Here is a 14,025-nt window from a genome sequence, read left to right as displayed (position 1 = left end):
GCAGGAACCAGGGATAGAGCACAGGAAATCAGGAACCAGGGACAGGGCACAGGAAGGCAGGAACCATGGACAGAGTACAGGAAGGCAGGAACCAGGGGCACAGCACAGGAAGCAGGAACCAGGGACAGAGCACAGGAAGGCAGGAACTAGGGACAGAGCACAGGAAGGCAGGAACCAGGGATAGAGCACATGAAGGCAGGAACTAGGGACAGAGCACAGTAAGGCAGGAACCAGGGAGAGAGCACAGAAAGGCAGGAACCGGGGATAGAGCACAGGAAGGCAGGAACCAGGGACAGAGCACATGAAGGCAGGAACCAGGGACAGAGCACAGTAAGGCAGGAACCAGGGAGAGAGCACAGAAAGGCAGGAACCGGGGATAGAGCACAGGAAGGCAGGAACCAGGGACAGAGCACATGAAGGCAGGAACCAGGGACAGAGCACAGGAACGCAGGAACCAGGGATAGAGCACAGGAAGGCAGGAACCAGGATTGGGGTACACATGTAAAGCACTGGAAGCACTGATTCTCAAAGACTGGAGTAGGATATGGGAGCCTGTACTCTGTCACTTGCTCTGTCAGTGCTCAGAGAGTTACTTATATAGGGAGGAGCATTTTAATTTGGCACCAAAACATGATATCATATTTGGCTTGCTTTCATGTCATGTTTGGCGTGACTTCTCCATTAAATCTAGGATAGAGCAGTGCCGCGTCCTTATGGGAGCCGCCGCCACCTGTCAGTTGCAGGGGCATCACCGGATCCGGTAAGTGCATGCCGGCCTTTGGAGTGCTGTGACACCTGCCATCTTTACATTCAGTTATGTGGTGTGGGGCACAGTTGCGCTTCTGATCATCCATCATCTGCATTGGTTCTGCCAATCACAACAAGCACTATGGAAGTCATAATCAGCCCCATGAAGACTAAAGGGGGAGTACACACGTAGAGACCAGGCTCAGCGCGATGTGTGCTGAGCCCGATCCTAACTACAATGCAAGGCTCAATGAGAGCCTTGCGATCTAGCCAGATTGTGCATGCATGCAGGCCAATCTAGAGCCAGCGATAGCGCCGCGTGGGACCGCGCATTGCTATAACTATGTGGTTTACACACAGAGCAATGTGTGCTTAATTTCTTTGAAATCTGGTCACTGCAAACTGTTTAGTTCCTGGTTTGACGTCACAAACACGCCATGCATTCGCCCAGCCACTACCTTGTTTCTCCAGCCACTCCTGCGTTTTTACCTGGCACGCCTTGTGTTTTTAGCACAGTCCCGGAAAACGCCAAGTTGCCGCCCAGAAACGCCCACTTCCTGTCAATCACACTACGATCACTTGAGCGTTGAAAAAACGTCGCTCGAGCTTGTGCAAATCTCCAAAGTTTTGTGTTAAATGACTTAGCGCATGCGCGCTGCGTACCATGCGCATGCGCATTTTACACCTAATCGCTGCGTTGCGAAAAACGGCAATGAGCGAACAACTCGGAATGACCACCCATGTGCGGTGGCACCAGTCGCACATTCCAAGTTACAGTACTGGGAACAAACATGGAGGTGGACTCGTGTCAGTGGTGCGCAAGGGAGGAGAATGTACACTGCTTACACTGAAATCTGCCAGGACCCTGGGATTCTGGAACTTCTTCAGCCTTGGTACTGTATGTAACATGTCTCGTATATTAATATCTGTTTAGCATTAAATTAATATGTATTATTGTTATTAATAAAAAGAATGTGTTGTTCATATAAAATCCCCTATAACTTAGATTCACTTAAGCAGATTGTGGTAGGGAAAATGCATACTACAATTAATGGTAATAAAACTATAAATAATAGATATATATGTGTATGTATATTGTTAGTAATTACTTGTAGTAGTTATGTTATCAATTGTGGTAGTGTTTTGCTGTCATACTTTTGTTGATATGGTGAATGGTTGTGTATAATTCAATGTGGGCTCGTGACAAGTTGAGAATAGCAATAGCCTGCAGGACAGTAACGGCGGCAAAATAGGTCCTTGATGTTGGCCTCGCGCTGCGGGAGTGACACACTGCAGGGCGGGAAGAGATAGTCCTCGAGCCGGGTTCAGGGGCTGACCGCGAGCTGTTGACAACTGTAGGCAACGGTTGGCGGGGGCAAGGGACGGGCGACCAATAGTGAATGGCCGTGCGGCGCGAGTCCTGGTTAGCAAGGGGTATATAGAGGGCTCACCTGCGCTGCTGGGGAGGAGCTGATCGACTGGCTAGTGTGCGTGCTCAGAGCTCTAGCGGGCCGCTAATAGAGCTGTATGCTGTAAACATACAGCGGCGCCGCGGAGACGGAGTAGCGCTACCCACGCCAGAGTCTGCCGGGAGAAAGGAGTGGAGGCCGAGTTCAGATGACGCTGCTGAAGGCGGCCCTCTGATCGAAGAGGAGGGAGAAGGCGGTGACTCGTCCTGATCCGGCTGGATCATTGGTTCACGAGCGGGGGAGAGACAGAAGAGGCGTCCCCCTGTAAGCCGGGGCTGGGCGTAGATGACAGGATTGCCTGCTTTTCACAAGAGACCACCCAGCTCCATTGCGCCCACCTCGCTAGGGAGGATTCGGGGGAGTGTCATCCTGCCGCAGCAGCAACATATGGGGAATTGTAAGTGAATCAAAACTACACTGCCCCCTGCAGATTACATACACCGAGCCTAACAGACTTCAGCTGACTCACGGCTTTAGGAAATTTCTTTAATGCAGCATACAGTCCTCATTCCCCAGACTCAACCCTAACTAGGAATCGGTCACTGAGATGCATAATAGGATGGTGTCACAAGTCAAGCAGACAGGAGAGTTATAAATATTACTATACTAGCCAATGAGTAGACTGAACTGTGTATAGTAAATATTCCTACTATTAACTGGCAATACAGCCCTGCAATCTCCAAAATGAGTGAGAACTGTCTTATATATATATATAGAATTACTTTAATTGACAGTCATATGAATACAATATAACTATGGATGAATTCCAGTGATTATATATATATATAAATATTAGATTGGAAACAGTCAATACTTAAGCACAATATATTTGTGGGGCTGGGGTTATCATAACCCATCGAAGTTCACATACTAAATTACTACAAGGGAGTTCCATCGGAATTGACACTGAAGAGGAAGGCTTGGTACAATAACTAAAATCAACATCCTATACTGGATAATATACTTCTGGTTAAATAGAAAGGAGGAGACATTACTTAGTATTCTTCAATGGAATGATATAAATACTATTCATACTTTCTCTATATTAACGGGAAAACACTGATGTAGAGACTACAGCCTTAAGCCTGCAGGGATTCAGAGCAACAGTATTACTTTGCTACTGTTATTAATGGTTATATAGCCAAGTGAAGGAGACCTCTGGAGAGGTTAAATAAGTATCCAGCTAGATAACACTGTAAGTTATCCAAAGAGAAACATATGTAACAAAATACTGTGACTAGTTGAATTTAATGCTATCCTGTTTCATGGACTGAGCTATCATTAAACAATAACTACCCCATAACAACTATATCCCAGGAACAGTAGCTCTAATTAACTCTCTGACACTGGAATATAATTTCAACTGTTTGTCAAATCCTTATATATATATATATAGTAACTGTTTTTCCTTATAAGGTATGGGCCCCTATTGTGCACATTAGTTTTAATGAGTACCCGGGTAACTCCGTTAAATTACAAAGGGAAGAACATTTTTTGTATTGCATGCACGATAATATGTATAGTAGTAGTATTAAGGTATTAATATATTATATATTAATGTTTTGTGCTATATTGTATACAACCATTCACTATTTCATAAGTTGTGTAGTGGGATACTGTGATTAAATTATAATACTTACCGATAATTTGTGGATTGACATTGATCTGGAAAACCTGAAAGAGAAGAAAAGAACAAAATAAGAGGTAATGAGTATCAGTTGTTAGTACATACACACATTCAACACGGGAGGAAGGCTTACCCATGCGAGCCTTATAATAATCAGCTTGGGTGGAGGCACATAGATAATAAATACCCCGGGGTGGTGAGTGAGGGGGTTACATTTGGAGGCACCGCGTGAGATCATTTTGTAAGATACTCAGGGGTTAAGGAAGCACAGTAGCCAGAATGTCACAATATACCAGGAGTGAAGTGTTTGACTGGTGTATAAGGAAGGGAGTAACTCCTGAAAGGAGTTTTGTATTGATGGGGGACCTCACAGACACCACTGATGGTACCATTATGACAGAGATGCTATTTCTTTTTGGGGTGAAGCAACCAAAGATTACTGATAAACAATTCAAGGAGAATGGAGAGATGTGCGCTGTACTAATAACTACCAGTCATGAATTACAGTCTGAATTGCTTCCCAAAGTGGTGGCTGTGAGATCTAACCCAGAACGTAGGTGGATAATTATATGGCCTGAAAAAGATATCAGTGAAAGGGCTGCTGAACCAGTAATTGTGGGTGATATGTCTTATCCGGCAAATGGAGATCCTTCTACCGCTGTGAGAGAAGGTAGTCAAACACAGGGTATTGAAGAAAAGTTAGGTAACCAATTAGAAGTCATAGCTGATAAAGTAGTACATCAATTGGAAAGGTGGCACTATGAGGGTAGTTATAGGCGATTACGTCTTTTTTCAGGGATACTTCCTGTGCCTACTGGCGAGGAACCTTATGAGGCCTGGAGGGAGGCAGCGATACAGCAGTCGGAGGAGTGGCATTGCCCTGATCATATAAAGAAACAAAGGATAGTAGAGAGTTTACGGGGACCCGCTATGGGAATTATTCAAGCTACTAGGAAAAGTAATCCCGGAGCTGCTGTGGCTGACTATTTTCAGGCCTTAGAATACACATATGGGACATTAGAGGACGTAGGTGATTTGGTTGCCAGATTCCATCATACTTATCAGGAGACAGGAGAAAAGTTGTCCCAGTATGTATACAGACTTGATAAGTTAATTCATAAAATCGTAGATAAAGGAGGGTTAGCTCCTGCTGAAGTGGATAGTAGCCGGTTGAAACAATTAATTAGGGGAGCATTAACCACTGACCCTGTAGCTCAACGGTTGCGTTGTACCACTTTATTATTAGGAAGTCCCACCCTTAATGATTTAATTAAGGAAATTACACAGGAAGAAGCTTTAATAGCTAATAGGGAAAAGACTCATGCCAAAGCTGTCAAAGTGGTGGTACCCTCCCCTGAGGCTCCTGGGTTGAGGGAAGATAAGTTAGTTACTTTGGTAGTAGAACAAAATAAGAAAATAGACCAGCTTATTCTTGCTTTAAATCAAAGGGTGGTACCCTCCAACCTTAATTCCAGTAATTCCACTAGGGGGTTTACCAGTAGTAGGGGGAATGTTAGGAGAGGTGGAAATTTTATAAACAGAGGGTGTTTCCGATGTGGACAGTTAGGACATAGAGCAGTGGAATGTTCTATAGACTGGGGAATAAATGAAGTGGGACCTAGCGTTCAGTCAAACAATCCCTCTCATCAGGGAAACGATGGTGGGAGATTGGCGGGCCCCTCGTCGTCTCCCAGAATTTAGATGTAGATTCAATGGGGAGTGCCCAGTGGAGTAGTTCTATTCCGGATGGTATGATAGGACCCGCTCCACGTATGGTGGTTAAATTAAATGGACATCCCTGTCCTGTGTTGTTGGATAGTGGGTCACAGGTGTCCATTATATTCGAGCATTGGTATAGACATTATCTCTCGGATGTTCCTATCCGGCCCTTGGAAGGACTGGTAATTTGGGGATTGAGTGAACAGAAATACCCTTATTTAGGTTATGTGGTAGTCAACATAGAGTTTCCTGAGGGATTTATGGGTGTGTCGGAGCCATTACCTCTAATTGCTCTGGTATGCCCAGAGTCCCCAGGTGATAAAACTGTAATGCCAGTGATTATTGGGACTAATGCTCATTTATTTAGGGTCCTCAGTGATTGGTGTTTAAAAAGGTGTACGGAAGCGACAGCCATTACTATGGCGACTTGCCATGAAAAATACCTGGACGGGGAGTCTGAGCACAGAGATTCTTCACTGGCTCAGGGTCTGTCCATAGAAGACTTAACCACGTGTTTCCAGGGGAGTGACATTGGGTTGGTAGAACAAAATATTTTATGTGAGGAATTGATGAAACGAAAGCACGTCTTCTCTCTTGGGGAATGGGATTTAGGAAAAGCTAAAGGTGTTGAACACTGTATAAAGTTGACTGATGAGACTCCTTTTAGGGAGAGGTCACGCCGACTTGCTCCTGCAGATTTCGAGGATGTCAGACAGCATCTTCAGACTCTCTTGGAAACAGAGGTTATTCAACACTCTGAAAGTCCATATGCCTCTCCTATTGTAGTGGCACGTAAAAAGAATGGTAAAATTAGAATGTGTATTGATTATCGCACACTTAATCAACGTACTGTGCCCGATCAGTACACAGTTCCAAGGATAGAAGAGGCATTGGACTGTTTACAGGGGAGCCAGTGGTTCACAGTGTTGGATCTGCGGAGTGGATATTATCAAATACCTATGAGTCATCAGGATAGAGAAAAGACTGCTTTTATTTGTCCTTTGGGTTTCTTTGAATTTTTGAAGATGCCCCAAGGAATCAAGGGTGCCCCAGCCACTTTTCAGAGAACCATGGAGCAGACGGTGGGTGATATGAATTATCGTGAGGTATTAGTATATCTTGATGATATCATCGTGTTCGGGTCCTCTCTGAAGGAACATAACCACCGTCTGCTCCGGGTACTGGATAGGTTATTACAGAAAGGTTTCAAACTTTCTGTGGACAAATGCAAGTTCTGTCTGCCCTCTGTGACTTATCTGGGACATGTGGTAAGTCGACAGGGTATTTCTACCGATCCAACGAAAGTGGAAGCGGTGAATGATTGGCCAAGACCCACAAAGTTAAAGGAGTTAAGATCTTTCCTAGGATTTTGTGGGTACTATCGCCGCTTTGTGCCCTATTATTCTGTAATATGTCGCCCTCTCACTGATTTGACCAAGGGGTATCCGCCAGTTGCTAAAAACACAACTGCAACCTCATCTAAAAAAAAAGGATATTTTAAACCGTATGAAGAATTTGGGAATAGATGGACCCAGAAGTGTGAAGAGGCTTTCCTCAAGTTAAAATGGAGTCTTACTAATGCTCCTGTATTGGCCTATGTGGATCCCACTCTGCCTTATACATTACATGTGGATGCGTCATTTGATGGTTTAGGTGCCGTGCTGTATCAAACTCGTGAAGGAAAGTTACAACCTGTATCATACATCAGTCGGGGATTATCCAATAGTGAGAGGAGATATCCTGTACATAAATTGGAATTCCTTGCTCTTAAATGGGCTGTGGCTGATAGATTTCATGAGTATCTATATGGAGCGAGTTTTGAGGTATTCACTGACAATAACCCCTTGACCTATGTACTTACCACGGCTAAATTAGATGCCACAGGGCACAGGTGGTTAGCTGCCTTGTCTATCTATGATTTCAAGATACAATATCGTCCAGGCATCAATAACATAGACGCTGATTCTTTGTCTAGATTATCTAGAATCGCCACTGAATTAGATAAATCTGAATGGATTGAAGTTCCTGCAATTTCAATTAAGGGATTGTGCCTGAGCATCTCATGTGTAAAGGCGGAAAGGGGGGAATGTATCAGTGCTCTTGGAGCGTCTGATAAGGCTTTACCTCTGGCCTATTGCTGGTTAAGTCAAGTAGAATTAGGGGGTTTGAAACACATAAGTCAGGAACAAATCCGAATTGATCAAAGGAATGATCCGGATATTTCCGTTGTCATACTCTATATTGAGTCTGGTCATGCTGAATGTGATGGTTTGAGTTCTCTGACACACGCATCTATGTTATTGATGCGGCAAAGAAAGCAATTGACTCTGAGGAATGGAATATTGTATCGTGAATCAGTTAAATACAATGGGAAGGCTAAATTACAATTAGTTACTCCACAGTGTTATAGAGAAACTATTTTAAATGCATTACATGATCAGCATGGCCATCTAGGAGTAGACAAGACAACAGGTTTGATAACTGACCGGTTTTACTGGCCCTTAATGGAGCAGGATATTGAGAATTAATGTAAGACCTGTGGTAGTTGTATTTTGAGGAAAACTCTTCCCACTAAGTCCGCTTCTCTTATTAATCTTCAGAGCCATGGTCCCATGGATCTAGTATGCATTGATTATTTATCATTGGAAACATCCCCAGGGAAGGAATGTAACATACTTGTAATAACGGATCATTTCACCCGTTATGCTCAGGCTTATGTTACTCCGGATCAAAAAGCTGTTACAGTAGCCAAAACTCTATGGGAGTGGTTCTTTGTTCACTACGTTTTACCAGCTCGATTGCACTCCGACCAAGGGAGGGATTTCGAAGGGAAAATTATAAAGGAGCTCTGCCTGTGTTGCGGGATAAAAAAATCCAGAACTACTCCTTACCATCCGCAGGGTAATCCTCAGCCAGAACGTTTTAATCGCACCCTGCTTGATATGATGGGCACTTTGGGACCCATGTGCAAAACAAAGTGGAATAGCAGAATATGCCATCTGGTGCATGCCTATAATTGCACTAAGAATGAATCTACTGGGTACTCCCCATATGAATTGATGTTTGGGCATGAAGCCCGATTGCCCATAGATGTTTCTCTAGGACTGCCATCCAGAGATGCAAAAGGACAAACTCATTCTAAATATATAAGCAATTTACGGAAAGAGCTAAAATATGCTCATGAGTTAGCTCAAGAAACGGCTATGAAAGCTGGGATAGCAAACAAAAAAAGATATGACATGAGAGTAAAAGAGAATGTTCTAGAAATAGGAGATCGAGTCCTAGTGCAGCAATTAGGACTTCCTCGACGACAAAAATCAGCTTATCGATGGAAACCCGATCCATATGTGGTAATTGAAAAATTACCTAACATACCAGTTTATAAACTAAGGTTAGAGTCGGGGGAGGGAACAGTTCTTACATACCACCGACAGCATCTTTTGCCCATCTCACAAAATCTTCGTCTCCCTGACTATGTTGACAATGAGCCACTCTTAAGATGTAGTCGGAAAGATAGTAATAGGTTAAGATCTTCTCCAGGTCAATGCCAATCTCCCGACATGCCAGCAGGATCTAATGGGGATGTTGAGGACAGGGAACCAGGCCCAGGATATTTTTATTATGATAACAGTGCTGATAAATCTATTCCCTTGTTATCTGATTGTAACACACCTGGGATGTTTGCTGACAAATCCCTGGACAGGGATGGTAATATATCCAGTAATACTCCTAACGAAGAAGGTGGGTCAGACTCTGAGTGGGGACTTCTATCAGAAGGGGGTATAGGTACCACTGAGGTTAACCCAAGTATGGATTCTGGTAGTGAATCCAGGATCTTAGATACTGGTGAGGATAAATTGCCTAGTTATAGAACATTCAGAGAACGAAGACCTCCTTTAATATTAACCTATCCGGAATTAGGTAAACCTGCATATTTACCTCAAATAATTCACCCAAGTATAGTACTTACCTGGCCCTACTTTGGGTATGGAAAGGAAGAAGATATTTGGTGATCTGATTACTTGGGATGTATAAATATACAGATCACCAGGGGGAGAGTGTAACATGTCTCATATATTAATATCTGTTTAGCATTAAATTAATATGTATTATTGTTATTAATAAAAAGAATGTGTTGTTCATATAAAATCCCCTATAACTTAGATTCACTTAAGCAGATTGTGGTAGGGAAAATGCATACTACAATTAATGGTAATAAAACTATAAATAATAGATATATATGTGTATGTATATTGTTAGTAATTACTTGTAGTAGTTATGTTATCAATTGTGGTAGTGTTTTGCTGTCATACTTTTGTTGATATGGTGAATGGTTGTGTATAATTCAATGTGGGCTCGTGACAAGTTGAGAATAGCAATAGCCTGCAGGACAGTAACGGCGGCAAAATAGGTCCTTGATGTTGGCCTCGCGCTGCGGGAGTGACACACTGCAGGGCGGGAAGAGATAGTCCTCGAGCCGGGTTCAGGGGCTGACCGCGAGCTGTTGACAACTGTAGGCAACGGTTGGCGGGGGCAAGGGACGGGCGACCAATAGTGAATGGCCGTGCGGCGCGAGTCCTGGTTAGCAAGGGGTATATAGAGGGCTCACCTGCGCTGCTGGGGAGGAGCTGATCGACTGGCTAGTGTGCGTGCTCAGAGCTCTAGCGTGCCGCTAATAGAGCTGTATGCTGTAAACATACAGCGGCGCCGCGGAGACGGAGTAGCGCTACCCACGCCAGAGTCTGCCGGGAGAAAGGAGTGGAGGCCGAGTTCAGATGACGCTGCTGAAGGCGGCCCTCTGATCGAAGAGGAGGGAGAAGGCGGTGACTCGTCCTGATCCGGCTGGATCATTGGTTCACGAGCGGGGGAGAGACAGAAGAGGCGTCCCCCTGTAAGCCGGGGCTGGGCGTAGATGACAGGATTGCCTGCTTTTCACAAGAGACCACCCAGCTCCATTGCGCCCACCTCGCTAGGGAGGATTCGGGGGAGCGTCATCCTGCCGCAGCAGCAACATATGGGGAATTGTAAGTGAATCAAAACTACACTGCCCCCTGCAGATTACATACACCGAGCCTAACAGACTTCAGCTGACTCACGGCTTTAGGAAATTTCTTTAATGCAGCATACAGTCCTCATTCCCCAGACTCAACCCTAACTAGGAATCGGTCACTGAGATGCATAATAGGATGGTGTCACAAGTCAAGCAGACAGGAGAGTTATAAATATTACTATACTAGCCAATGAGTAGACTGAACTGTGTATAGTAAATATTCCTACTATTGACTGGCAATACAGCCCTGCAATCTCCAAAATGAGTGAGAACGGTCTTATATATATATATAGAATTACTTTAATTGACAGTCATATGAATACAATATAACTATGGATGAATTCCAGTGATTATATATATATATAAATATTAGATTGGAAACAGTCAATACTTAAGCACAATATATTTGTGGGGCTGGGGTTATCATAACCCATCGAAGTTCACATACTAAATTACTACAAGGGAGTTCCATCGGAATTGACACTGAAGAGGAAGGCTTGGTACAATAACTAAAATCAACATCCTATACTGGATAATATACTTCTGGTTAAATAGAAAGGAGGAGACATTACTTAGTATTCTTCAATGGAATGATATAAATACTATTCATACTTTCTCTATATTAACGGGAAAACACTGATGTAGAGACTACAGCCTTAAGCCTGCAGGGATTCAGAGCAACAGTATTACTTTGCTACTGTTATTAATGGTTATATAGCCAAGTGAAGGTGACCTCTGGAGAGGTTAAATAAGTATCCAGCTAGATAACACTGTAAGTTATCCAAAGAGAAACATATGTAACAAAATACTGTGACTAGTTGAATTTAATGCTATCCTGTTTCATGGACTGAGCTATCATTAAACAATAACTACCCCATAACAACTATATCCCAGGAACAGTAGCTCTAATTAACTCTCTGACACTGGAATATAATTTCAACTGTTTGTCAAATCCTTATATATATATAGTAACTGTTTTTCCTTATAAGGTATGGGCCCCTATTGTGCACATTAGTTTTAATGAGTACCTGGGTAACTCAGTTAAATTACAAAGGGAAGAACATTTTTTGTATTGCATGCACGATAATATGTATAGTAGTAGTATTAAGGTATTAATATATTATATATTAATGTTTTGTGCTATATTGTATACAACCATTCACTATTTCATAAGTTGTGTAGTGGGATACTGTGATTAAATTATAATACTTACCGATAATTTGTGGATTGACATTGATCTGGAAAACCTGAAAGAGAAGAAAAGAACAAAATAAGAGGTAATGAGTATCAGTTGTTAGTACATACACACATTCAACACGGGAGGAAGGCTTACCCATGCGAGCCTTATAATAATCAGCTTGGGTGGAGGCACATAGATAATAAATACCCCGGGGTGGTGAGTGAGGGGGTTACATGTATATCCCATTTGGTTGTCACCAAAGATAAACACTGGGGCTGAATGTAATGGCTTGCGAGACGGCCCGGAGCTCGAGACTCCGGCCAAACTCGTCCGTTTTTTAAAACAGCAAACGTTTACAAGGCTAAACCTGGTTAAAAAAATGTTCGGCCGGAGTCTCGGAGCTCTGGCCGTCTAGCAAACCACTACATCAGGCCCCAGGAGAGAGTGTTTCGGCAGTAAATCATTAGCGCTCATATGCCGCACGAAGCAGGAATAGAATGAAGGGGAAGCGGAGGAGTAGTGCAAGTTGTGTTACAGGCTCCTAATGCTAACATGCAGCGCATGGCGCAACCTACAAACATGCCGACCCCAGAGAGTGTGCTGGGGCAAGATGAGGTCGTACCCCAGAGAGTGTGCTGGGGCTCCCTAGGCTGCATACATGGTATTGAGAAATAAAACACTGGATTCCGTCATTGGTATATGTCCGGAAAATATCCGTTCCATTATAATCCATAGTCCTTAGTTTTTAAAAGTTCCATTACCCATAAGGATGTTGGTTCCATCGCGGCGTAATTGGTGGTTAGTTGTCCTAGAGGGTAATTCAAACCTGATCACTGCTGTTTTCGCACATTATGCGATCAGTTCTGTACTGCGCATGTGTATACACCGCAATGTGTCAGCATGTTGGTTGACTGCACCGGACATCGGTGCATAGTGACAGGATGGTGTGAAAAAAGTGACCGCACGGGCGATAGCAAGGTGACTGACAGGAAGAGGCCGTTTGTGGGTGGCAACTGACTATTTTAGAGGAGTGTCCGGAAAAACGCAGGAGGGACCAGGCGTTTGGAGGGAGGGTTTCTGACGTCAGCTCCGGCTCCGATTATCGCAGCGGCTGAGTAAGTCCTAGGCTGAGCACAAACTGCACAAACTCATTTTTGTGCAGCTCTGCTACAAATGCGATCGCACTCCTGCACACAGCAAATACCCTCCCCTGTAGGCGGCGACTACCTGATCGCAGGGATGCAAAAAACGCACCCTAGCGATCAGGTCTGAATTACCCCCCTAGAAACGGAAAGTCCACTGTGTGTACTGTTGCTGGTGTTTACTGCACGATTCCCGGAGTTCCTATTGTGTCACTTCCTGTCTGTGGAATGCAAACAGGAAGTGTCCGCGTGTCATTTGGAATGCACGAGCCGCTGTTCCTAGAATCCGCTCTGCATAAGTGTCACCACATAGAATACAAACAGAAAATGACTCAAACAGTGCCACCAGACAAAGATCTTAGCAATAAGTTATAGAATAAATGCTGTGGTGAGCGCAGCAAACCGATGTGCCTGCAGTGTGGCAAGCGCAACTCGCCCTGCTGCCGGCATGCCGGTGGCCGGGATCCCGTTGTCGCCGTCGGTATACTGACAACCGGGATCCCAGCCGCCGGGATTACATACTGATCCCGCACAAACATGTTTCTTGCTGTATATGTGCAGGGCCGAAACTAGGATTTTCGTCACCCGGGGCAAGGCAGTAATTTGGAGCCCCCCTTACCCCCACCCCCACCACCACCACCCCCACCACCACAAAAAAAAAAAAACCCTATCAGACTAAAATAATCAGATTATCAAACATTTTGAATAAAGGGAATACTACTGGACAATATTCCCCTTTGTGCTTCAAATTCCCTATGCGTCACATGCACCTCCAGCGTGTTCAACTACATGCTCCTCTGTGTGTCCCCATACATTGCACTACATCATAACACTTCATCACTGTGCTATTCCCCAATCCACTGCACTACATCACTATACTACATCCCCTACACGCTGAATTACATCACTACACTACATGCCCCTATGCACTCCACTACATAACCTATATGCTACACTACATCACTACACTACATGCCCCTATGCACTCCACTACATACCCTATATGCTACACTACATCACTACACTACATGCCCCTATGCACTGCTCTACATACCATATATGCTACACTACATCACTACACTACATGCCCC

The 14,025-nt window shown here is 44.0% G+C and overlaps 1 protein-coding gene across 1 annotated transcript; it reads left to right on the top strand.

Annotated features, from left to right (window-relative positions):
• The first annotated feature begins 4,200 nt into the window (after nucleotides 1–4,200).
• LOC134949742 (modulator of apoptosis 1-like) lies at nucleotides 4,201–5,544 on the top strand. Its single transcript, XM_063938489.1, has one exon. The coding sequence runs from the start codon at nucleotides 4,201–4,203 to the stop codon at nucleotides 5,542–5,544; it is 1,344 nt and encodes a 447-aa protein (XP_063794559.1).
• The last annotated feature ends 8,481 nt before the right edge of the window (nucleotides 5,545–14,025 follow it).

Source organism: Pseudophryne corroboree, chromosome 8 (assembly GCF_028390025.1).
Source record: "Pseudophryne corroboree isolate aPseCor3 chromosome 8, aPseCor3.hap2, whole genome shotgun sequence".
In the NCBI taxonomy this organism is placed as follows: domain Eukaryota; kingdom Metazoa; phylum Chordata; class Amphibia; order Anura; family Myobatrachidae; genus Pseudophryne; species Pseudophryne corroboree.
This window is presented reverse-complemented; position numbering and strand designations above follow the sequence as displayed.